General features: G+C 44.8%; 1 protein-coding gene across 1 annotated transcript in view; it reads right to left on the bottom strand.

The window, feature by feature from the left end:
* USP34 (ubiquitin specific peptidase 34) overlaps positions 1-26,554 on the bottom strand; it is a 1,009,100-nt gene that overhangs the window by 154,790 nt on the left and 827,756 nt on the right. Inside the window, exons 62-64 of the mRNA XM_029593702.1 lie at positions 25,387-25,435; positions 25,160-25,268; positions 5,320-5,363 (exon numbers count right to left, since the gene is read on the bottom strand). Coding sequence (XP_029449562.1) covers positions 5,320-5,363; positions 25,160-25,268; positions 25,387-25,435 — 202 coding nt within the window. The remainder of the gene's footprint in view (positions 1-5,319; positions 5,364-25,159; positions 25,269-25,386; positions 25,436-26,554) is intronic.

The raw sequence follows: 26,554 nt of genomic DNA, 5'->3' as shown, positions 1-26,554 counted from the left end.
GGCATTCCATCTTGCGAATGACCTTGCCCAGCAGAGGCCACAGAGGGAAGACGTACAGTAAGTCCTCCTCTGGCCAGGTCTGGACAAGTGTGTCAATCCCTTGGGAGTGCTAATCTCTTCTGCGACTGAAGAATCGGGGGACCTTCGCATTGTGAGATATGGCCAGTAGATCGATTGATGGCAGGCCCAAGCGATCTACTAGGAACTGGAAGGCTCTGGTCAACAACGCCCATTCCCCTGGATCCACACTCTCCCTGCTGAGAAAGTCTGCTCTGATGTTGTCTTTTTCCGCAATGTGGGAGGCCGAGATCCCTCGTAGATTTAACTCTGCCCATTCCATCAGGGGTCTATCTCCCGAGACACTTGGTGGCTTTTGGTTCCTCCCTGGCAGTTGATGTAGGCTACTGTTGTTACGTTGTCTGATATCACATGGACTGCTTGACTTTGGAGCCTGTGGCTGAATTGCAGACATGCTAATCTGACAACTCGGGCTTCTAGGCGGTTTATGTTCCAGCGTTCCTCTTCCTTGGTCCATCGCCCTTGTGTTGTCAATTTCTGACAGTGGGCTCCCCCACCCTCAAAGGCTCGCATCCATTGTGAGGACTGGCCAGTTCGGTGGGGACAGGCTTACACCTTTGCTTAGATGAACTTCCTGTAGCCACCACTGGAGCCGAGAACATACTTCCATCGGTAGGTGGAGGCGAATCGAGTAGTCTTGAGACAGTGGGTTCCAACGTGACAGCAGGGAGCGTTGGAGTGGCCACATGTGTACCCTCACCCATGGTACTACTTCCAGATTGACGCCATCAGGCCGAGGACCTGGAGATAGCTCCACACCCTGGGGCGCATTGTGTTCGCCAACAGACACACTTGGCACATCAGTTTCCTTATCCTCGAGGGAGGGAGGAAGACCTTGTCCTGCTTGGTGTCGAACCAGACTCCCAGGTACTCTAAAGACTAGGAAGGCCTGAGACTGCTCTTATCCATGTTTACGACCCAACCAAGTTCCCGAAGCAGGGACCTGACCCTGCTGGTCACATGGAGGCTCTCTTCCAACGACTTCACTTGGATCAGCCAGTCGTCTAAATAAGAGTGCACCAGGATCCCTTCTTTCCTCAGTGCCGCCGTTACGACCATCATTATTTTGCAGAATGTTCTGGGGGTGGTTGCCAGGCCAAAGGGCAACGCCCGGAACTGATAATGGTGGCCCAGTACTGCAAAGTGTAGGAAACGCTGGTGGTCTTTATGGATTGGGATATGAAAGTCGGCTTCCGAGAGGTCCAAGGATGTTAAAAACTCTCCTGGTTGTACGGCCATTATGACGGAGCAAAGAGTTTCCATGCAGAAGTGAATTACCCACAGATGACGATAGATGCTCTTGAGATCCAGGATGAGGTGAAATGAACCCTCCTTCTTAGGTACGATGAAATGGATGGAATAACGCCCCATATTTTCCTGGGATGTAGGTACTGGGGTTATAGCCTTCAAACTGAGGAGCCTTATCAATGGGGATTCTATTGCCAGTTTTTTGTGTTGGGAATGGCAAGGTGATATGAACATATCCCGAGGGATGCTGTGAAATTCTACAGCGTATCCGTCTCGTATAATGTCCAGTACCCATTTGTCCGACATGATCTCGACCTACTTCTGATAGAAGAGGGATAGTCGGCCCCCAATCTCCTCATCCCGTTGATGGGTCGGCCAAACTCCATTGGGAAGTTTGGGTCAAACCTGAGCCTGAACCAGTTCCTCTTTTTGGTTATCGGCTCCAAAAGGACTGAGCCCTTCCCGAGGGCAGAGATGTCTGAAATGACGAGTTTCTGTAGGAACGAAAGCACTGGAAGCCCCTGGCCTGACCCCTCATAGGCAAGGGGTGCTGTGACCTCTTTTTCCTATCTTCTGGTAGCCGAGGCACTGGATATTCACCCCACTTACTGGCTTGCTTTTCCAATTAGCTTCCGAATAGAAGGGATCCCTTAAAGGGCATCTTTGTGAGGTTTGCCTTAGAGGTCGTGTTTGCTGACCAATTTCGCAGCTATAGCTGTCTTCTGGCCACCACCACTGAGGCTACTCCTCTGGCCGAAGTACACACTAGGTCAGAGCTTGCATCCACTAGGAAGGCTGCAGCAGGCTCCATTGCCTCTCTGGAATGCGTCCCGAGCTATCTGCCTCTCTCTCTCTCTCTCTCTCTCGAAGCAGACACGAACAAGCCACCAGGGCATAACAGGAAGCGATCTGCAGTGTCATTGCTGTCACGTCAAAGGCTTGCTTAAGGATGGACTCCAACCACCTATCTGTACATCCTTCAAGGCTGCGCCTCCCTCTACTGGGATAGTTTGCTTCGAGACAGCGCAGACCAGGGCGTCCACTTTCGGGAAACGCAGGCGTTCTTTGGCTGCCCGGTCCAGAGGGTACAAGGCATCTAAAGCCAGTCCTTCTTTATGCTTCTGGGGCGTTCCCCTCCAGGTCAATCAACTCCTGGATGGCTTCCAGCATCAGGAAAGAGCAAGAGGCTTTCCTTAGAGGCACCAGGATAGGATTCCTCTTTGGTTCCGACAGAGTCTGTGCTGGGAATTCCCAGAGCCTTTAGGGTCTGGGAGACCAGGGCCAGCAATTCATCTCTGTGGAAAAACCATAGCATGGTCCGGTATGGCTCCAGGCCTGGAGGGATTTCCCCGTCCTCCAATGAGTCTGCATCCCTATTGTCATCCATGGTGTCTGGGTCCCTGTGAGGGATACCCTTGGTGAGGTAAGACATGTCCCGAGGCACGTTGATAGGGCTGGGAGGATGAGGCCTTCCCAGCTTGGGCTCAGACCAGGCAGGGGCAGCAGCTGACTGCATCTGAACAAAGGCTTGAAGGCCCTGAAAGAATTCCACCCAAGAAAAGGTCACCGGGTCCATACCTAGCCCTGGAGGAACTGGGGTAGGGGCCGCTGAACTGCCCCTCTCCCGGGGAGGATGCAGCCCTGGGACTGCTCAGATCCGGGGTGCTAACAGATAAGATCTGTTGTGTGTGCAGTTATGCACACAGGTGTGCGCGCACTTATGCGTGCGTTAGGCACTCAACAGGGCTGGCCCCTACTGCACGTACTGACGGTCAATGGGGGGGGAAATGGTGCAGCAGCAAACCGTGCGCAAGATGGCGCCACCATACCATGCCAGGTGGAGTGCCCACTGAGTCTTAAGCGGGGCTTAGCCCATCGGGGAGCTGCTCAACCCGCTCGGAAACTTCCTTCCCTTGCCCTAACGGGATCGGAAACATCCTCAGTATGGCACGTTGAGCAAGAAGACCGGAGGAAAGACTTACCGAAGCCCTTCCACGTCTCTGAATCGGAGAAGTTCTTCTTTACTTACCTGGGCTCAGCACTTACCAGCTGAGTACAGAGATGGTCTCCGGCTGTGGGGGGGAGAGGGCATAGGCTGTCACTGCCGCGCTTGGCTTCCTGCACCCGCTGACTTTCAGTTGCTTCAGCAGCAACGTCCACGCCGGGAACCAGCTATTGGACCAAGGCACACCTCTGAGGGATCTCAGAAATCGCCTCAGGAACTCTCAACTGAGGGAGGGACAATTAGGTATCACTGCAGGAGAGCGGGGCTCAAGCTTTCTCCAATTTAAAGGTAAAATTTAAAGATTAAATTTACTCTTCTAAAGAGTACTGTGTTCCCGATAGGGAAGGCATTATCCACATCTGCTAGGAGATGGAGAGACACTGAATGGTCTAGTACACCGCAGTTGTATATCTAGGGCGATGTCATCTTTGAAACCTGACTCAGTCTCCATCTGCTAGCAGGGGGAGCACATAATCCATTGGTCCTGAGCCCATCTGGCTACACGCTAGGAAATCACTCATTTCCCTATCCACAAAGGTTGCCGATCCCTCCTCCCCTTGTGGGCAGAAAATCAAGAGTTTGCATCTCTCCACAGGCCTACGTACACACCCAACAAATTTGTTCTTCTCCTGTATTTCTCTGCTGGCACTATCCTGGCCTCACTACTTGTGGCACTGAGCAATGTGGTTCCCCTCAACTCTATAAACCTGGTGATTCACCAGGCTGAAAAAGGGTACCTGGAGCGTCACAGTCCTGTCCCCAAACTGCCATGGCCTACTGCCACTTAAACAGGGCCTCCGCATAAAGGTCTCACTTTTTTTTTTAAATTTTATTACTCAAACGCACAAGACAGTTTAAACAGAAAGCCCCAGAATTAAGGCATAAACAGTTGGTAGCAAGTGGGGAAGCTCCAACTGTATGGAGGAGAGACAGGAGGAAATAACAGAAACAAATTCTCCTTGAAGTCCCTTGGTCCTGGACTGCTCAACAGAGGTAGTGTGCAAAATTACAATTTTAAATATCCAAGGACCCTGCTCAACTGAGGGAGGGAGAACTAGTTTTTCACCTCAGGAGCTCCAGGGATCTTTCCCTGTTCAGCCTACCAGGCCCAAGTTCACAGCACGGGATATGTGTCCACCATCTGCCAGAGACAGAGAATAATAGCAAGCTGGTGTCAGCACAGAGATATATAAGGAGTGACATCAGCGAGCCTTTGGTCTCTGTTTCTATTTGCTGGTTGGCATGCATAACCTGTTCGTCTGGTCTGATTGGATGGAGAGATAATATATTTTATTTCTTATAAGTTTTAAAATACATTGAAGGATACTATCATAAAAATATCTACATCTATGTGACCCAGTCCAGTCTGCACAGTGCTCAGCAACTAACATTCCTACAAGAATGTCTTTTATATCTCATTGCTCCTGTAGACAATTCTATTTATCAGACTAAACTTTAAAGTTTTCTCTGTGAGACCAGTGAAACTATCTGGAAGGTTTTGTTTTGAACAATAACTTTTTGCTCAATATTTGAATACTTACAAATTTTAAATTAATCAGATCACTCCATTTCCTCTATGCAGTTGATTAGTCCATATTCCATGCTGATATACAGTTTGTACATAGAGGCCATTTTTAGCCAAGGCTGAATATTTCATCTAGATGGCTAAATTTTGGCTGCCTAGATTTAGGTGAATTTTCAGCTGAACCTAGGTACCTAGGTTTTCACCTAAATGTTTCCTAAATCTAGGTGGCATGGATTTAGCTCATTAAGCTGTAATTGAAAATAGCTGCCATAACTTGACAAATGTAATCAGAATTTAAGAAAGCATATGAAAAGTAGAGAAAGCAGAAGATCCTTAGCAGTGAAGAACCAAGGATAAAGTCAGTGATCAATCAGGGTCTGCATTATTAAAGTAGATAAGAAATATGTGCAAGCTCGATGGACATAGTTTTTGTTATCATAATCTATATTCCCATGTAACATACCTCAGGAGTCAGTTTTGCTATCGATGTAAAAGCATGGATACAATCTGAAACACACAAATTTCATATTTATTTGTATTTTATTAACCAGATCTAAACATGTACACACTGGAGAAAAGGTGGGAAAGGGGAGATACGATAAAGCCTTTAAATACCTCCAAAGAATAAATGATAGGAGGCGTGCCTCTTTTAAAGGAAAGGAGACTCTGGAACAAGGAATCATGAGATAAAGGCAAAGGGGGCAAACTCAGGAATAATCAGAGGAAATATTTATTTACAGAAATAGTGGGTGCAAGGAACAGCCTCCCTGTGTAGGTAGCGACGAGGACTGTATCAAAATTCAAGAAAACATAGGACATGCATTGAGGATCTTTGAGGAAAGGATGGGACTATAAAGACTGAGATGTGGATGGGAAGACTGGATGGGCTATAAGGTCTTTATCTGCCACCATGTTCTATATTTCTATGCTAAAATTCAATTATATGGCAATAATATTTTGAAGAATAGAAGCTGTTACTCTTTCTTCTTAAAAAACATTTTGCCGACTTTAATAAAATGTAATAGTTTTGTTAAAACCACAAGTTAGAATAGTACTCAAGAAAGAAAAAGATGTGGTGATAAGTAAAAGTACATAGGCATTATAGTAGCTGCCATTTAAACTGCGGGCAATATACAAATGTTGAAATTTAAGAATATCCATGAAATAACTGTGAATATTTTCAAGCAGTCTATCAGATAGCACCTAAATATCTATATATAGATAAATATTTCCTCAACAGTGAAGAGCTGTCATTTTTCATTGTGCCAGATTTAATATATTCATGAGTTTTTGTCAGATAAGAATTTACATATGGTGATCTATGCTTTAGCCATCTCAAATTAGATTATTGCAGTGCACTATATATGGTCCTACTAAACACACCCTGCATAGATTCTGAGTTAGTGTAAGGTCTTAAGCCACTGGAACATATCAAAACATTATTGAAATCTCGGCATTGGTTTCCGTTTTCATTTTGTTCATATTTTTTGATCCTTGCTTAAGTTCTGCACAATTTGGAAATACCAGAAAAAATAAGTGTGTGCTGCATTGACATTCAAGGTGGTTGCGTGCAAACAGAGAATATTAAATAACTAGAAATAGAGAGAACATCTCATCAAATCATAAAGAGTCTTTTTAATCATGGATAGTCCAAAACACAATCTTTGAAAAATGGTGGCTGAATAAAACTTTCTGAGGCTCAGTCCCCTGACTCAGGACCATGTTTCGCGAATGCTGCATCAGGAAGGACAGCAGCAAATTCAATAGATATATCCTGTAAACAAAGATCAGAATAGCATAACAGTAAAACGCTCATCCACAAAAGGTGCAACACAAGAGGCATACAAAATCATATTATACATACCAATTATGAAGCGAGCTATGTGAATTAATAGAGACTAGTTCAATCATAAGGTAAAAGATCCCTACAATAAAAAAGAAATTTGATTACAGCAGTGTGAGACGGTAAAGGCAAGTGAAAGTATAATATGTATGTAACGTTGCAAAAAAATTAGTCTAGAGAAATGAGGTTGGTCTCAATGTAAAATTACTTGAAGTTAACCAGGGGCCCAAAATATGAGGAGCGGAGTAAAGTAAAATGAACAGCGTGTAAAAAAGAAAGAAGGCTGATTTAACATACCTGATAAAGAGGAAAGATAGCAAGTATCATGAACTCACAGAGGGTAATTTGAATAATGTAAAAACTCAAAGCAAGAGTAAGAAAGAGGGCTTTCCATATATAAAACTAAATATAATAAAGAGAAGGTAAGATCTAGCATGTACCTTCATCAGAGAAGCAAAACAAATGTTTAAAGAGGCTGAACTGAAGGATCTTAGAAGTTGAAGTTATAAGTCAAGGCAGCTAAGAAAGCAAGCCAAGGCAGGCTGTCAAGTCAAAAACTGGTCACGGGTTCACTAAAGAATACAAAGAAATTCTTAAGGAACAAAAAGAAACAACAAATGTATAAATGTTTGCAAGAGTAACCACTGGTGGCCACGGCATAGAAACCACTAACTTAGAGAGAAACAGAGAGAAAGAAAAGCACCATGTTTATCCTTAATCGGCAAAAATTGATATTAGAAGAAAATTGAAAATTATTATCTAACGGGCTCTGCTGGGCGTCCAAAAGTGATTTAACCAAGTGACGAAGAGGAAAGATGTGCAAGCGGTTTTAAAAGCTGGCCGATCCTCCAAGTGTGCCAAAACTGGCTGTCATTCAAAATGACGTCAGCGTAAATAACATCAAGTTTGGGTGATCAGTGGTTTGGAATAGGCTGCCAATGAAAAACTAAAAAAGATTAATTGAAGACACAGGCAAATAACTAAAATGTGAGAAAGTATAATGAAAAAGTATTTATAAAATGAATATTATTCTGAAAAAATTAAAGAAGAAGAAGGAAAGACAGAATTGGTGCAGACCAGGACTGCTGAGAGAAACATATTAGTACAAGTAAAAATATGTATATAGTGAGCTACCAAAGTAATAAAGTAAAGTAATAAAAGGAACTATAAATAGAGCCCCATTTGATCTCCTTACTGAGATCAGCCAGTGCTAGAGTTTGGAGCAAAAAAATCCAACGTTTTTCGTGTCTGATAAGGGCGGTGGGAAAGTCCCCACAGTGGGGAGGCTGGTGAGGGACCTCCAAAGCAAAGAAGCACAGATCAGATGGCTGATGATCCTTCAATACCCAGTGTTCTACCAAAGGAGCCTTAAGTCTGATATTGTGTATGCAGGAGCAGTGTTTAAATTTATTGTCGGTATCTGTTACCTTATGATTGAACTAGTCTCTTAATTCACATAGCTTTCTTCATAATTGGTATGTATAATATTATGATTTTGAATGCCTCTTGTGTTACGCCTTTGGTGGACATGGGTTTTACTGTTTTGATCTTTGTTTACAGGAGATATCTATTGAATTTGCTGCCGTCCCTCCCGATGCAGCATTGCGAAACACAGTCCCATGAAGGGGCACTGAGCATCAGAAAGTTTTATTAAGCCACCATTTTTCAAAGATTGTGTTTTGGACTATCCCTGATTAAAAAGACTTTATAATTTGATGAGATGTTCTCTCTATTTCTAGTTATTTAATATTCTCTGTTTGCACGCAACCACTTTGAATGTCAACACAGTACACATTTATTTTTTCTGGTATTTCTCATTTGTGTGTTTTCTGCACATCGGTCCACTTCACTTTTGTGGTCTGCACAATTTGTGCAAGCCTATTTACAGGATAAGCTATTACTATAAAAAGCGACAAAAAAATAAAAGATCTTTTGCATTTTATTGTCAGCCCTTGTATTACAATACGAAATGGGGCCTTTCATAATGGAGAAATTACTTACCTGATAATTTCGTTTTCCTTAGTGTAGACAGATGGACTCAGGACCAATGGGTATTGTGCTCTTCTGCTAGCAAATGGGAGACGGCGTCAGATTTCAAAGCTGACGTCACTCTAGATATACCCCTGTAGTAACCTCAGCTCTTCAGTATTCTCTTTGAAAAGCCATTGTGGATATATCTTTGCTTAAATAACTTGATTAAACTTGAGTAAAACGAACTGGTTCAACTAATTTCCAAACTGGAGACCGCCAGTGCACTCAACCAATTAATGCAGACACCAGACAAACTGTGGGTGTCGAACTAGGGGTAGGCTGCGGCTTACCTGCTTTTGCTTAGTCTCGAGGTTTGTCATCCGAGGTTCTCCTTTTCCGGGGCAGCCGTGGGCGGGATGCTGAGTCCATCTGACTACACTAAGGAAAATGAAATTATCAGGTAAGTAATTTCTCCATTTCCTAGCGTGTAGCCAAGATGGACTCGGGACCAATGGGATGTGCAAAAGCTACTCCCTGACAGGGCGGGAGGCTGCCCGTGACCCACTTAGTATTGCCCTTGCGAAGGCTGCATCTTCCTGGGCCTGAACATCCATGGAGAAGGTATGTATGGAGGACCATGTCCCCGCCCGACAGCAGCTTGGTTTCTGCCTAAGAGACTGCCTGGGCCCTCGTAGAATGAGCCTTAATCTGTAGAGGTAAGTGCTTTCCTGCCTCTATGTAGGCTGCCTTGATTACTTCTTGGATCCAGCAGGTTATGGTCGCCCGTGAGGCCGCTTCTCCTTGTTTCTTCCCACTGTGAAGAACGAACAAGCGATCCGTTTTGCGAACCAGTTCCGATCTTTCCAGGTATCGCACCAGGAATCTGCCGACATTCAGGTGGCGAAGAAGGCGTGAGCCTTCAGAGTCCTTATGTTCATCCGGAGCAGGTAGCGAGATGGTTTGGTTCAAGCGAAACTCGGAAACCACTTTCGGAAGGAAGGAGGGGACAGTGCGCAGTTGTATAGTTCCAGGTGTGAATCTAAGGATAGAGCCTGTAGTTCGAAGATGCGACGAGCTGAACATATTGCCATCAGGAATGCTGTCGTCAATGTTAAGAGGCATAGTGACAGGCCGCGTGTTGGTCTGAAGGAAGCCCCAGCTAGGAATACTAGATTGAGATTCCATAGAGGCACCGGCCACTTTAGGGGTGGTCGGAGTTGTTTAACCCCTTTCAGAAAGCGGGACAAGTCCGGATGGGTTGATAGCCGTATACCGTCCACTTCTGCTCTGAAGCAGGTCAGTGCAGCTACTTGGACCTTGATGGAGTTGAGTGACAACCCCTTCTTCATACCGTCCTGTAGGAACTCCAAAATCATTGGAATCTTGGCTGTCTGCGGGAGAATCCCGCGGTCCTTACACCAGGCTTCGAATACTCTCCAGATCCGTATGTATGACAGGGATGTGGAGAACTTACGCGCTCGGAGCAGTGTGTTAACCACGGCCTTTGAGTAACCGTGCTTCTTAAGGTGAGTTCTCTCAAAGGCCATACCGTAAGAGAGAAACGAGACAGATCTTCGTGGAGAATCGATCCCTGCCGGAGAAGGTCTCTGTGTGGAGGTAGGCACAGAGGGTTCCCCGCAAGGAGTCTTTGCATGTCTGCGTACCATGGTCATCTTGGCCAATCCGGGGCCACTAGTAGAACTAGTCCCCTGTGATGTTCTATCTTGTGGATGACCCTGCCCAGTAGTGCCCGGGGGGGGGAGAGAAGGCATACAGTAAGTCTTCCTCCAAGTCAGGACGAGAGCGTCTATTCGTTGGGATTGTGGCTCTCGTCTGCGGCTGAAGAACCTGGGGACCTGGGCACTGAGCCGGGTGGCCAGTAGGTCCATGGCTGGGAGGCCCCAGTGATTTACTATCAGTTGGAAGGCTATAGTCGACAGCATCCATTCCCCCGGGTCCAGGCTCTCTCTGCTGAGGAAGTCTGCCGAGACGTTGTCTTTTCCTTCAATGTGGGAGGCCGAGATCCCTTGTAAATTTATCTCCGCCCATGCCATGAGAGAGTCTATCTCCAGAGACACCTGCTGGCTCTTGGTTCCTCCCTGGTGGTTGATGTAAGCAACCGTTGTTGCGTTGTCCAACATTACTCGAATTGCTTTGCCTCGGAGTCTGTGGCTGAATTGCAGCATACTAGTCTGACTGTTTGAGCTTCCAGGCGGTTTATGCTCCATTCTGCCTCTTCCTTGTCCCATTGTCCTTGGGCCGTCAGTTCCTGACAGTGGGCTCCCCACCCTCGCAGGCTTACATCTGTGGTGAGCAAGATCTAGTTCGGTGGGGATAGGCTTACTCCTCTGCTTAGGTGGTCTTCCTGTAGCCACCACTGGAGCTGAGAACGTACCTCTGCTGTTAGCTGGAGGCGAATTGAGTAGTCCTGGGACAGTGGGTTCCATCGTGACAGTAAGGAGCGCTGGAGCAGTCACATATGGGCCCTTGCCCAAAGGGCAAGGGCCCATATGATGCCATGAGCTCGAGGACTTGAAGATAGTCCCATACCTTGGGGCGTGCATTGGTCATCAATCGTCGTAATTGTTCCATCAAGTTTCCTTCTCCTCGGGGAAGGGAGGAAGACTTTGTTCTGTTTGGTGTTGAAACGGGCCTCCAGGTACTCTAGCGATTGAAAGGGCTGCAGACTGCTCTTGCCCGTGTTCACGACCCAACAATTCCTGCAGTAGGCTCTTGGTTTTGCTGGTCACCTGCCGGCTCTCTTCTGAAGACTTTGCCCTGATTAGCCAATCGTCCAGGTAAGGGTGTACCAAGATCCCATTCCTTCCTCAGTGTTGCCGCCACGACCACCATGAGTTTGGTGAAGGTTCTGGGGGCGGTTACTAGGCCAGTGCTCGGAACTGGTAATGGTGACCCAGAATCACAAAGCGCAGGAAGCGCTGGTGATCCTGATGGACTGGGATGTGAAGGTAGGCTTCAGAAAGGTCCAGGGAGGTTAGAAACTCTCCCGGTTGTACTGCCATTATTACGGAGCAAAGAGTTTCCACGCAGAAGCATAAAACCCGACTGTTAAAATTAAACACAGGAGATCCAAAATGGCATCTGCTAAGAAGGCAGTGTGAGGAAGCGCTCCCAGAGTTGGAAATTTTCTTCAAAGAAAATGCCTCACACTAAAAGAAAAGGGAGAGTTCGGGTGGAGACTCCATTGGCCCCGAGCTCAGCCCTGTCTCAACCTGTGATTGAGGGCTTCTTCTCGCCGGTCAATCGATCTCCGGGAGAGCTGTCTGCGATAGCCGCTGGACTGGAGCGGGTTCCAGCGGTTTTGGACCTAAATGCAACCTTAAGCCCCGGAGCACCTGTGGCGCCCCTGCCTCCGATCCACATTCAACCCCCGCTTCCGTGTCAGTATGCCCAGCCCGAAGAGACGATGGCAGAAGGCTTAAACGGAGTGGAAAAGGGGGATAAAAATGTGGAGAAAGGCTTGGATACAGCGATACCAGCAGACCCTCGGCAGTTGAAGCCGAGTGAATCTGGAGGAAAAGATCTGAGCGCTGTACCGAAAACATCAACGCCGGAGAGGCAGGAGGAAATGGCGGCGGCCTTGGAAGTTAGGCATGAACGCCGCCAAGAAGCTCCGGTAAGCGTTATTATACCTTCTCTTTTGGATCAAACGCACAATATAACATTAGAGAACGTTTGGACCGTGTTACTGGAATTGAAAACCTCGATAGTTAATTTATCAAGTATGATTGCTTCAACACAGACTCAAATACAAGGGTTAGACCCCGTTGTAAATCAACATACAGAAAAAATAGAAAGTGTACAAGAACAAATTGCTCAAATAAAGGAAGTCCAGACTGGATTAATAAAAACTGAGAAAAATAATATAAGGAAAATCGAAAATATGGAGAACCAAGCTAGATATAGAAATCTAAGAATATTGAATTTCCCCTGTGTTAAGTTGATCTCGCCCCTGGAACAATTTAAGAGGTATTTGCAGGAAAATCTGCAAATATCTACTGAAGGAATACCACCTATAGAGAAGATTTTTTACATAAACACTGGGAAGAAAGCAGGAAAAGTTCAACAGAATTTGGAGATACAAGCACAGGATTTAGGAAATCTAACTGGCTTCCTGGAGCAATCCATGGATGAACAAATTGAATTTCGGGGGACCCTTTGTATAAGATTCGTCTTTTCCTCTGACAGAGATACTATCTTGAGAATATTTCTGAGAAACAGAGATAAACTTTACCTAAATGAAAAAGTTTGGATTTATCCTGATATATCAAGGGATACACAAATCCGCAGACGACAATTTCTACAGATGGCCCAGGAAGTTAAAAACCTAGGCGCTTATATGGTTATTCGATATCCTAGTAAATGCGTAGTAAAAATTGAATCTCAAAGATATGTTTATTTTGATCCTCAAGATTTACGTAATTTTCTTGATTCTCGTATTGCTTTAAATAACGCTAACTATCTTCCCACTGGTTATAAGGATATATATTGATCAAGCCTTCTTTTTTCCTTTATAATAATATATTTCTTGCTTGCCTAATTATGGAAATTTTGGATCTCCCATTTCCTTATAACATAGATGTATAATCATGAATCATCTTATTTCTCCCATGTAATATGGTTTCCAAAGAATATGAATTACCTATGATTATGATTATATGAATGTATTGCATTGGAATGTATATTTCCTCTTTTATTCTTTTTCTGAACTATTATGTTAATGCAAATTGAAAATTAATAAAAATATAATTTAAAAAAAAAGGAAGCGTAAAACCCGCAGATGACGGTTGGCTTTCTTGAGATCCAAGATGGGCCGGAAAGATCCTTCCTTCTTGGGAACGATAAAATAGATGGAATAGCGCCCCATATTTTGTTGGGGTGTGGGAACTGGAGTTATTGCATTCAGACTGAGTAGTCTTGTTAGAGTGGTTTCAACTGCCAGTCTCTTGGAATGGGAGTGGCAGGGTGACATCATAAATTTGTCTCGAGGGATGCTGCGGAACTCCAGAGAGTAACCTTCTTGAATGATGTTTAGGACCCATTTGTCTGAAGTTATCTCGACCCATCTTTGGTAGAAGAGGGCAAGTCAACCCCCTATATCCTCTTCCTGTGGATGGGTCAGCCCATTCTCATTGTGGAGCACGGCTGGAGCCTGCCCCCGGGCCTGCTCCCCCTCTTGGTCTGTCTGTTCCGAAATGGCTGGGACCTTCCGGAGGGACGAGGTGCCTGGAAATGCGAGTTCCTGTAGGGTCTAAAGAGCTGCGATCCTCTGCCCTTTGTTCTTCTGGGGGAGGGATGCTGAGATCCTTTACTCCTATCTTCCGGTAGCCGAGGCACTGGGGATTCGCTCCATTTGCTGGCTAACTTCTCCAATTCACTCCCGAACAAGAGAGATCCTTTAAAGGGAATTCTTGTGAGATTTGCTTTGGATGTTGCATCCGCAGACCAATTCCGTAGCCATAGTTACCTTCTGGCTGCCACTACCAAGGCTACGCCCCTGGCTGAGGTGCATAACAGGTCTGAGCTTGCGTCCATGAGGAAGGCTGCTGCAGGTTCCATTGTCTCACCGGTATACGTTCTGGAATTATTTGCCTCGAGAGAGAGAGGAGCAAGCAGGAACATGCCACCAGTACGCAGCAGCAAGCAATCTGAAGTGTCATTGCTGTTGCGTCGAAGGCCTGCTTAAGGATGGATTCCAATCGTCTGTCCTGAGTGTCCTTTAATGCAGACTCTCCCTCAATGGGAATCGTTGTTCGCTTTGAGACGGCACAGACCATAGCGTCCACTTTCGGGAAATGCAGGCGTTCCTTGGTCGCTGGTTCTAGAGGGTACAAGGCTTCCAAGGCCCGACCTCCTTTAAAGCTTGCCTCCGGGGCATCCCATTCCAGGTCAATCAGTTCCTGGATGGCTTCCATCTTTGGAAAGTAGCATGAGACCTTATGAAGGGACACCAAGATGGGGTGGTTCTTTGGTTCCGCCATAGGGTCCGTGCCAGGAATACCCAGCGTCTTCAGAGTCTGGGAAACAAGGGCTGGTAATTCGTCCTTGTGGAAGAAGGGAAGTATGGTTCTGTATGGTTCCATTCCTAGAGAGATTTCTCCTTCTTCCAGGGAGTCACTCATCATTTGAGGTATCTGGGTCCCTGTTAGGGAAGTTCTTGGTTAGGCGAGGCATGTCTCGAGGCATCCGAGCCAGGCCAGGAGGATCTTGTGCATCCGGCAGGGGTTGAGCCTTGGCGCAGCTGGGGCTGATTGTGCCTGAACGAAGGCTTGCAGCCCTTGGAAAAATTCCAACCAGGAGAAGGTCCATGGGTCCATATTAACTCCCAGGGGAAATCTGAGTAGGGGCCCCCGAGGTGCCCTCCTGTGGGGAAGCCATCTCGGAGATGCATAGGTCTGGAGAACTATTGTCAGTAATTCCAGAACCATCTCCCGACAGTAAGGGGCCAGGCTTTGGTTCCCCTTGGGCTTCTTTGCGATGTTGACACAGGCAGGACTCCAATTCAGGCTGCGTGGCTCTTATGTGGCAGGCTGTGCAAAGAGAGTGTCTTCTGGCCTTCTTGGGTGCCGGTGCCATTGTCTGTGTTTGCACGCGTGTAGTTGTAAACATGGCTGTACGTGTAGATATGCGCCCGGGTGTGCTCAGTTATGCATGTGCCTCAGTTGTGCGCGCCACTGTGAGCGCAGCTATGTGCGCGTTTGTATTAGACGAGTGCAAGTTAGGCGCATACCGCCGGTCGAGAAGGGAAGATGAGGCAGACGACCCGCGTGCGTAAGATGGCGCCCCTCCCCCCCCCTCCAAGGGGCTCCACGTGTGTGGATCCTTGCACCGGATTGGGGCCTAGCCCAACCAAGGCTGCTCAACCTGATCGGTGCTCCCTTCTAACCTTGCCGGGGATGGATTCGGAATGGTACTACGAGCTCTGGAGACCAGAGACCTGAATTTAAAGGTTTTTTCTTACCTGGTCTCAGCGCTTACCGATTGTGTGTTGGACAGTCTCCAGCTGCGGGGGGAGAGGGAATTACCTTGCTCGTTTCTGCACCTGCTGCCTTTCAGCCACACTGGGGGGCTAAGTCCACGCAGGGAACCGGCTCCCGGACCAAGGCACACCTCTGAGGGATATTGGAGATCAACCTCAGGAATTCTCAACTGGGGGAGGGACCCTTAGGTATCACCGCAGGAGAGCGGGGCTCAATCTTCCTTAAGGTAAATTTTGTTTCTTCTTTGCTGTAATTCTAAACACTAGTCTAGTGTGTGGGATTAGTGTCTGCATCTGCTAGGAGACGAAGAGATATTGAAGAGCTGAGGTTACTACAGGGGTATATCTAGAGTGACGTCAGCTTTGAAATCTGACTCCATCTCCCATCTGCTAGCAGAAGAGCACAATATCCTATGGTCCTGAGTCCATCTGGCTACACATTAGGAAATGTCAGTTATAATTATGGGCCTTATTCATGAAGCTTTTTTTCCCCCACAGACACTGAATGGGAGTAAAAGCTTAGTGAAAAAGGCCCTATGCTAATTATTTTTATTCTTTATAGATATTATGGTTAGTTACGTTTGTGGTTATAATGTGGTAATTATGAGTTCTTAAAGGCTGTTTTTGTTCTGTCATGATGTGGGATCCTGTTACTTTAATTATTATGGTTATGCTGTACTGTTAATTTGTCCAACTGATTCAAATCTATATTTATTAAATGCATTTTAAATTATAACTCACTTCAGCACTTCATTTGGATGGAAGTGAAAAAATAAGTCAAATAAATGAGAGGATAGTTTGAAAATTCTTTCTTACGGAAACGGACCATGAGAAGTCTGCCTTGTAGCAACCTACAGATCAAATTAATATTCTGATGAACAGCAGACTGCTAGTACTATACTTGTCAAAAAACAACTTCTGGCTTAAAAAGAAATAGGATACCATGTTAGACTTTCCTTAAAAGCCCAGGATTAGACATTTAGCCTAGTCCACATTAAGCCATAGACAGGAAGGGAGTTCTCCTTAGAAGAGGATAAGAGGCTAGGCCCAAGGAAATACGGGGGCCCCAGGGAAGAGAAGGAGCCTAAGACCGACCAATACTGCTATCTTTTGTTTTGAGAACATAAGGTAAGCAAAGCTGCTTTTATTAAATTTTTCTATGATTAATACATTTATGAGAAAACAGCCTGAGTCTGCTCTCTTGCCAGCCACTGACCACTCGTGGTACCACATATGGTGGCAGCAATGATATTTTTGCGCTAAGCCAATCACAGGCAAAGAATCATATCAGAAAGAGAAAAAAAGGAAACTTTTTTTTTCTGTCCTGGGGCCTGGCTGCAGGGTTATTTTTCAGCAGGCTAAGGAGGGTAGCTCTACCTGGAGAGAGGGATTTATTTAGCGAGTCAGAGCCAAACAGGTAGGGTTTGCTTTCTTTCCTGCTTAAGGGAAAGTTTTATTGTAAATATGCTCCTGAACAGGACAGAACCCTTCAAAGAAAGCTTTTGTTATCCTGAAGCCAGTTAACTAACATGGAGCGATTAGTATAGGCTCTCACTGAAGGGCAGTAGCAGTTCTTGAAATGGGTTCAAACCCTACATGAATAGTATGGCCAGCAGCTCAGCATGGTGAACCAGAGGCACTGGGCGTTGACACAGGTAGCCCAAGCCGTGCAAGCTGCCATTAACACGGACAACCCCAGTACATCCAGTGTTTAAAATGAAGTCAAGGAAGACCCAGCTGTTTTTTTTTTTGTTTTTTTTTTTAAAGAACTGCCCACATAACTGTTTGGTAAGAAGCTAGCTGGACCACCTACCTGGCAAATCTATTTACTACTGGCAAGAGCTGTCTACTCTTGATGTAAAAAATCATCATCCTGGAAAGAGAAGGGTACACAATGGAACATACCAGTAACAATTCCAGAGAAGCTCCCTACAGCCCGGGGGAAATGCCGCAAAACATTTTTCATCAGCTAAAAGATACTGGATGGAAGTGGCTACAACCACCTGCTCCAGGCTATGTGATTGGCTACCTCGAAGTAGCCAATCACATAGCCTGGAGCAGTTCCTGGATGGGCTGAACTGACCCATGCAGAACTGTATATGTTGGCACCCTCGGCTCACGCCGGAGAAAGTGTTGCAAGTGGCGGATGCCTTCCACCAGACCCTGTTGATTTCAGAATTAGAAAAGACAACCTGCCCAGGTTCCCTGGCATGGCAGTTAGTATGCAGGACCCCAACAACGCTCCTCATAGCAGGATAGCTCTGGTTCTGCACTCAGCTCACAAACCCCAGCCTCCCCAACATTGTGGAAAGAGAAGCCATTTGGTCAAAGACTGTTACCACAAAAAAAGTGAACCTATAGAGGTCAGTCTGGTAATAAGGCCATACTAGCAAAGGAAAAACTCCAAAAGGGGGATGACCGCTAGACAGGAAGGGAAGAATACTTTAGGAGCCTAGCAAACGTGAAGTAGATGAACTGAGGGAAACCCTGCACGCGCTCTTGTTCCAATGAGCATCCAAATCTATGAGATATTATAAATATCAGCTGTACCGATATGGTAATCGGCCCAGTAAATTGTTGGCTAGTTTGGTTAGAGCACGTGGCCCCAAATCTCTCATCTCCAGTATTAAAGATAGAACTGGGACCAGTCAGACAGCTCCTGCAGCCATTGCAGCCCGCTTCCTTGACTATTACAGTGGGCTTTATGGGGGAAAGGCTAGCCATCTCCCATCAAGAGAGTCTTTCTTTTCTAATTTTCCTTGGCCAAAGCTCACTGAGGCGCAGCTCCTCTCGTTAAATATGCCTATAACCGATTCTGAAATCCATGCCATCATACATGGCCTTAAGCTGGGAAAGGCGGTTGGCCCGGACGGCCTCAGGCTAGAGTTTTACAAGATTTTGAAATTTCCCATTTTGCCTGCGCTGCGGCCATATTATAATAGTCTAGTCCAGGGGACTCCGGTTACGCCCACGGAAAATCAATCCACTATAGTGTTACTCCCCAAACCTGGGAAAGATCTACAGGAAGTGGGCTCGTACAGGCCCATATTTCTCATCAATGGGGATTTAAAAATACTGGCAGCAGTGTTGGCGGCCAGATTGAATCTCCTTCTGCCTTCCGTGATTCATTGAGACCAAACAAGCTTTATTAAAGGGCGCCAGGGCGTTAAAAATGTGAGGCGCCTGATTGGTCTTTTAAATTTTCATCCCAAGACTGAGGCCCTGGTGCTGAGCCTGGATGCAGAGAAGGCCTTTGATTCCCTTTCGTGGGACTATTTGTTCTGGGCTCTACAAGCATATGGTATATCGGACTCCTTTCTATCTTGGCTGCAGGCACTGTATGCTAGTCCTAGTGCCAGGTTACTATCAATGGTACCTTGTCGGAATCTTTCCCTATTTTATGTGGGGTCCGTCAGGGATGCCCCCTGTCCCCTCTTCTATTTGTATTAGCCTTGGAGCCTCTGACTATTAAGCTGCGCTTGGAGGACGGTTTCCGGGGCCTCCGCATCGGCTGTCATCAGATGAAAATAGCAATGTTCGCTGATGACATCCTGTTATTTGTGGGGCAACCTCGGACTAGCATCCCTATTATTATTCAATGTTTTACTGTTTTTCAATCCATCACGGGCCTGACCATTAATTTTTCCAAATCGAAGGTGCTTGCTCTTGACCCCGGAGTGCAACACCATTGGCCGGGAGGGTTCCCGTTCACGTGGGCTCAGAACAAAATGAAATACTTGGGGGTTTGGATCTCCCGAGATCCTCTAGATCTTTATGCCCTGAATATAAAAAACACATTGGCAGAATTGGATGCCCAACTCAAGGATTGGCGCTCCTTACCTCTTTGGCAGAAGCACTCTCCTTAAGATGGTGCTCATGCCTAAGCTACTTTATAAATTGCACATGTTGCCCTGCTGGCTCACAAGCAGAGATATATGGTGGTTGCAGTCTTCCTTCCAAAAATTCCTTTGGGCGGGGAAAAAAGCGAGGTTACATTATCAGGGGTTGATGTCTCAGAGAGGGGAGGGGGGCCTCAGCCTGCCGGATGTCCGGTTATACAACGCTACCTGCCAACTCCGATATGTGGGGGAATGGCTTCTTGATGAGTATGCATATTGTAAGGATGGCCTGGTTATTAGCATGGTCGCCCCCTGGTCCCCTCTGTACCTGATCCAGGCCAGTCCTGGGGCTTATCGGACCTTAACTATCCCTCGCAGCTTGGTGCAGTTATGTCGACAGGCTTGGCGCTGGATATGGTCACGAGGTGGAGTGGCTGGCCTTCCATCTCTCTTCATGCCCTTAATGGGTAACCTGGATTTTCCCCCAGGCCGAGCCAACCATTTTCTTTTTGATGCCTGGCTACAGAAAGGTTTGATGTTCATGTTTCACTTTTATGCTAATGACTCGCCAGCAGTGCACGACTTTGCATCTTTGGCCAGAGCCTATGACTTACCAGTAAACATTTCTATGCATACTTGCAGACCCGTCATTACCTCCAATCCTTTCACTGGACTGAGGAGTTCTATCGTCGGGAGTCAGCTTTTACGCAGCGTTTTTTTGATGGGGCCCTAAAGTGTAACACCATCAAAGGCTGGTGTGAGTTCGGCAGAACATATCGCTCTGTGCCGCATATGGCCTCTCTAGCCTGGTATTGGACTGAGGCGTGGGCAATAGATATCCCTACTCCATACTTGCTTTCAAGTTTCAAGCTTATGCCTAAAAGCCTACCGGATCTCTCTCTTCAAGAGTTACAATTCAAGATTTTGCACCACATTTTTTGCGATGATGTTCGCCGCTGCCGGATGGGGAAGTTATCCTCCCCTAAGTGTATTAAATTTCATCAAGTGATGGGTACTTTGGCACACAGTTTGTTTATCTGCCCTGTTCTGAGATCATTTTGGACGAAAGTACTTGCAGTAGTCGCTCAGTGCACTGGCTCCTCTATTGGCTGGACGGGCAAGTTATTCCTTTCAGGTTTACGAGGTGCTCTCCCTTCTTACAAGTTGTCCTTGGATAAATTTGGCCATACTGTATTATTACTAGCATGCCGCATGATCTTAGCTGACTGGATAACACCAGACACGCCACCCAACCTGGTTTGGACGACTGGCATTCTCAATGCAAATGGAACGGCTGGTTGCACTGAACAGCGAGAAGGAACGGGACTCGATCTACCAGTCTTGCTGGTCTACTTGTTATGCACTATTGCCGTCAGATCTCCAATCCACCCTAACTGCCACTGGATATCATTCTTCTTGGAAATGATTGGATCTCTCGCGCCGCCTGGTATGTACTGTACCTCGAAGCTTGAAATGCGATCATTGTGTACTACGGCGGGGACTGAACTTTGAAAGGGCATTCGATATCTCTTCTCTACATATGTCTGGCAATGCTCGTCATGGAGGGATTGTCTCCCAGGGTACGGGAGGGGGAGGGGGTTGTGTGCAGTGTGAGGAATGTCTGTGGTTGTCTGTGGTGTGACTGGGCAGTGGGATATGGTTTGAGTTCAATCTGTTTATTTAGGTCCGAAGGACCTCAAAAGGAGAGTACACGGGGTGTTGTTACAGTTAACCTTGCTATGTTGGGGGATTGCTCTTGTAGTGTATCATGGTGCTAATCTATGACTCATATTGTACCTCTTTCTTCCCCAAAGTCTGGTTTTGGTTATCCCTGTGTTGCTCTTTAATAAAAATGATTTTGACCAAAAAAAAAAAAAGAATACTTTAGGTACCTGCATGAACAAGTAGTGAGATCACTGAGGTTTATTTTTTTTCAATTATTTATTTATGAATTTTTATAATTATTACAAGCATCCACTTGTGTTAGAATATCCTAATGCACAGATTATAGATACATCCAATTTTACTTAATTCAACAGTGGAAACATAATTCAATTCCATGCATTAGATAAAATATAAGAAATAAGGGAGAGCTTACAATTGAGCGTCAAAAAGAAACATAATTATAACATACAGGAAAATAATGGTGACCTGAACGGCACTCCTCACTTTACCAATACACCAAGCTTACATGGGACTAGAATGCGAGTCCAGGAATGTCCTCAACTGAACTGGATCAAAAAAAACATAACGTTGAGACTGATGTGTTAAACAGCATTTACATGGAAATTGGAGCTTAAATACAATTCCTTTCTGCTCTACCTCTCCTCTCATACCCAAGAAAGTTTTTCTTCTCATTTGGGTCTGCTTTACAAGGTCTTGGTAACACCAGACCTTTTGGCCAAAAAATAACATTTGACTATTTCGAAAATAATATTTAAAAATATTATTTTTATCCATTAGAAATGTGAACGTTACTAGCAAAGGTCTACGAGTTGTAACATTCAAAATCTGAGATGAATCCAATAAATTGGACAATTCTGGCGGTTCTTGTTGTTCAACGTCCCCTCTTACACTTGCTGGAAGATAATATGCTTTCGATATCATAGGTTTCAGTTCTTCAGGTAATTTTAATGTTTGAGAGACATACAATTTAAAGAGTTCAACTGGAGAAATATTTTTAAGAACTGGGAAGTTCAGGAATCTTAAATTGTGAGCTCTCAGCGCATTTTCTACTTTCTCTAATCTTTTATCAACTTCCATTTCTTTTTGCATTGTAATCAAATTCACATTCTCAAATGTTTTAACCTTTTCTTCCAGTTTATCAATTCTGTCTTTCTGTACTTTTATCTCAGTTGCGTTTTCCTTTACTTGTTGTTTTGTTTCTATAACTTCTTTGGTTAGGCCCAAAATCGCATTTTCTAAGGATTGGAGAGCTTTCCAAATTGTATTTAATGAAATCTCAGGGTCTTTTGGCAAAATTAACTGTGTTGGGGCTACCTGGATTCTCACTTCGCCCCCACTTGTTGTTATGCCGGCTCCACTCCTCGGGCTCGTAGATCTCATCCCTGCCTCGAGAACAAGTCCTGCACTTCCCCCAACACCTCCGGGTAGTACCTTGTCTCCGTGCTCCTGAGTGGTAAGTCCTTCCACCTCCTGGGTCTGTCGGGATGCCTCGGCCTCTCCTCGGAGCGTCTCCGTGGGGCCCTTGTCACCTCACTGACTACTTTCTTCTCCAGGGCCCGATGGTGGTGCCGGCCTTTTTGGTGAGCCGGGACTTAAAGATATCTCGGTCGGGGACGTTGGCTCACGCTCCTGAGCTCGATCCCCAGCGACCTTCTCCACCGGCGTTTGAGGAGAAACAGCAGCAAAAAAGCTCCCAATCCTTGGTTGCGACGGCTCTAGAGGGGTAGAGGAACTTTCTCCGACCCTCACCCGAGCTTTACGCTTTGTATGGGGCATCGTAGGAAAGATTTGAAGAAATTTATCGGGAGCTCTTGACGCTGTGACCATTCAGGGCGCCATCTTAGGAAGCTCTCCCACTGAGGTTTATTTATTTATTTTATTTGTATGGTTGTTTTATAACGTTGCACAGTAAATTCCATTACTACGGTTCACAATAAAATATTCGAAAACAATTACATAAGAATTTGAATAAAAGCTTACAACATATTATTACAAATTAGCTTAATATAAACAGAGTTATCTAAACTTAATAAAAATTACTTAAAATGACATAAAAGATGAAAAAAGAAAAATATTTGTGGTTCAGCTTGTGGTTTGGCTATCACTCTTATAGGCCTGTTGGAAAAGCCACGTTTTTAGTTCTTTTCTAAAACTTTTCTTATCTTGTTGAAGCCTCAATTCCAGTGGTAATTTATTACATAATATTGGTCCTGCGATTGACAGAGTGGTCTCTCACCTCACTTAAATGCGCAGATTTTATAGTGGGTACTACTAACAGGCCTTTATTTGCCGATCTTAGTTCTTGTTGAGGTACGTGCAATTTAATTGTGGTGTTTAGCCAGTCTATCATTTCACCATAGAGAATCTTATGTATAATACATAATGTTTTATATGTTATTCTTTGCTCTATCAGTGTTTTCTTTTTTTGCTCACTTTGTGCTGGGCAGGGGCATAAGGAACAGTATTGCCATTATGGTAAGGAAGAGAATGAAGAACCCTTTGTAGGAAGCATGGAAGTAAAAGGGGAACAGGCCCCGCAGGCGTGTTCTTATTGTGGAGTGAAAAAGCACATTGTCAGGGCTGTCCCTAGGAGTACACTTTTGAGGAAGGATGGGAGCAAAATCTAGCAATGCTTTTTAGTTGTAACTTCGTGGATAGCCCTCATGTGGGACTTAAGGACTTTGTGCTCTCAGTTAAACTGTATGAGATTCCTTCCTAAGCTCTGGTAGATTCAGGATGCAATAAAACTTATCTGGAAGGAGTTAACCTAGAGTGGGTATATTGATTACAGGAAGAAGGCAACACTCAGCTGTATACATGGTGACCAGCAACAGTACCAGACCAGTCAGGTTTTACTGACGACCTCAACAGGGCAAGCCTATGTAGAAGTGGGTATACTTCCCGAGCTTCCATACCCAGTGATTCTAGGACTATATCATCCCTAGTTTGAGACTCTATGGGGCCAACTCACAGCCAGTTGGGATAGCCCAGCATACATAGTCACATCTCCTTTGGAAGCCTCTCCATGGATTGTTGTGAAAGTATACCATGGAAGCAGTACTCAAGAAGAAAATCTGAAAAATCTCAGTGTCTAAAGGCAGTCAGGGATTTTGTTTTAAATTTATGACATGGCATTTATCAGATGAAACTGGGGATGTTCCAAGAGTCCTTAGCTGATTCCCCAAAAAGGGTTGGGTAGGGTAACCCTAGAAATGTTAAGCAAGCCCCTCTTAAAGGTAGTTCCTTATTTATTTTTTTTGTTTAACCAATTTCTATTCCACAGATCTGGAAATCTTGAGTTGGGCTGGAGGCATATACATATGGGGGAGGGGAAGGTACCCTTTGGCCTAGAGGACCCCATACCGAACCTACCCTCCATAGCAAAGAGAAATGGTCAGTTCCAGTTTTGGACAGGAAAAGAATATAGAAAGTATGGTTTATGTTTCAGGAAGCCTTCTTTCTATTTTAAAGTTATCATTTTGCTGAAGCTTTTTAAATTTTATGTCATGTCGGTTTGAATTTATCTTTTAATGTATATCCTATTTTATTTCTTATGTGATTTGTAAGCCGCCATGAACAGATATCTGGCAATTTGGTGGAATATAAATTATTGCAAATAAATAAATAAATAGATACCACTACCCTTCTTAAAAGCCACAGACAGGAAAGGGAGTTCCACTCTGATTATGCTCTCCTTAGAAGGGGATAAGAAGCTAGGCTTAGGGAGAACATAAGGGCCTCAAGGAAGAGGAGGAGCCTAGGGAAAGTCATACTGCTGTCTTTTGTTTTGAGAAATGCTAAGGTAAGCAGAGCTGTTTTTGTTAAGCTTTTTATTAATCACAGAAAAGTGTATGAGAAAACAGCTAGAGTCTATACAGTCTGAGACTTTTCTCTGGCCAGCTGACTGCTCATGGTGCTACACCATGTTACTAAACATTGAAAACAAGCCACAATGGTATAGAACTTACATGCTCTGCCAGTCGATTATTGTACCGGCATAGACTGAAAATAAGATTGCAGGTTTGCCGAATATTGATTCCATCACGAATGTGTTGAAACAAGAAAGGAAAACCCTGCAAAAAATAAGTAAAAATAGAACTGTATGCTGTTGCATCAGAAAAAAATTTTCTTTTTCATTTAGTTTATTTTCCTAAACATGATTAACCCAATTTACAAATTCAATAGCGTTACCTTTCCTCCTGTTAAAGCAGCCATGTCATTTTGTGACAGTGTGAGATGCCTAGAAATGAAAGAAAATACTTGTAGTAAAATATTTTTAAAGACAATTTATTCCACTCTGCAAAATGTTTGCTTGTGAATTAGTGACTGAGGAATATGACAGGCTACTGTCTACTCTGAATTGCACTTTATACCTATCAGGGTATTCTATAATTCTGGAGCTTTCTTACAGGTGCTGCACATTCAGCCTACCATTCATTGTTGAGCTTGACATGGATTTACTGCAGAAGTGCAGACTACATATAGTATATCCTGAACAACATTATACAAAATAACTTTTTAACAAAAAAAATATTTTCTGTTCCTAGAATGGTATTAGTGCTATACTTTGACTTACATGCTGAAGATCAGCTTTGCCACAAACCAACAGAGAACTGAAAATGGCAGCACTGACAAAGAAGCAAACGATCTCAGAGAACAATAACAACACTCTTAACCCTCTCAGGCAATGTTCATGTATCAATATTGCCATGTGAAGGGAGATAAGAGGGAAGTGAGCAGGCTGAATGGAAGATCAGGATGAATCAAGAATCCTCATCCTGTTCTAGATTACACATGTATTCTTCCAGATACTGGTCTTTCAGTGTAATGGATTAGAGAAAAGAGGATGAATCTATGCAATAAAAATCCAATGTGCAACTCCTCTAAAATCTACTGGTACTGAACAGGCCTAATTCCCAACTGAAATGAAGTCTCCATGCAACCGGCGCTCTTTAGTCTTGTAATTTCACGATTGCCATGTTACAGAAATCTAAAGTTACTTACCTGTAACAGATGTTCTCTGAGGACAGCAGAATTTAAGTCTTCACAGGTGGGCGATATCAGCAAATGGAGCCTGGCTGATGAAGATTATTACAAAGCTTTTACAAGCTTTGGGCATGCTCTAATGAGCATATGATAGCCATCCTATGTCACTCAGAGCTGCTTCAGTTTTTAACAGTCTAAATTAAACACAGGACTGAACGCCATGGGAAGGCAGGTGGTTGTGGGAGGACTTACATCCTGCTATCCTCAAAGAATATCCATTATAAGTAAACAATTTTTGCTTTCTCTGAGCATATGTAGACTTCACAAGTTGGGAATTCTTAGCTACAGGCTATCTCTAACAAAAAAGGGGAAA

Source organism: Rhinatrema bivittatum, chromosome 3 (assembly GCF_901001135.1).
Source record: "Rhinatrema bivittatum chromosome 3, aRhiBiv1.1, whole genome shotgun sequence".
Lineage (NCBI taxonomy): Eukaryota > Metazoa > Chordata > Amphibia > Gymnophiona > Rhinatrematidae > Rhinatrema > Rhinatrema bivittatum.
The sequence above is the reverse complement of the archived record's forward strand: the minus strand, read 5'-3'. Positions and strand labels throughout refer to the sequence as shown.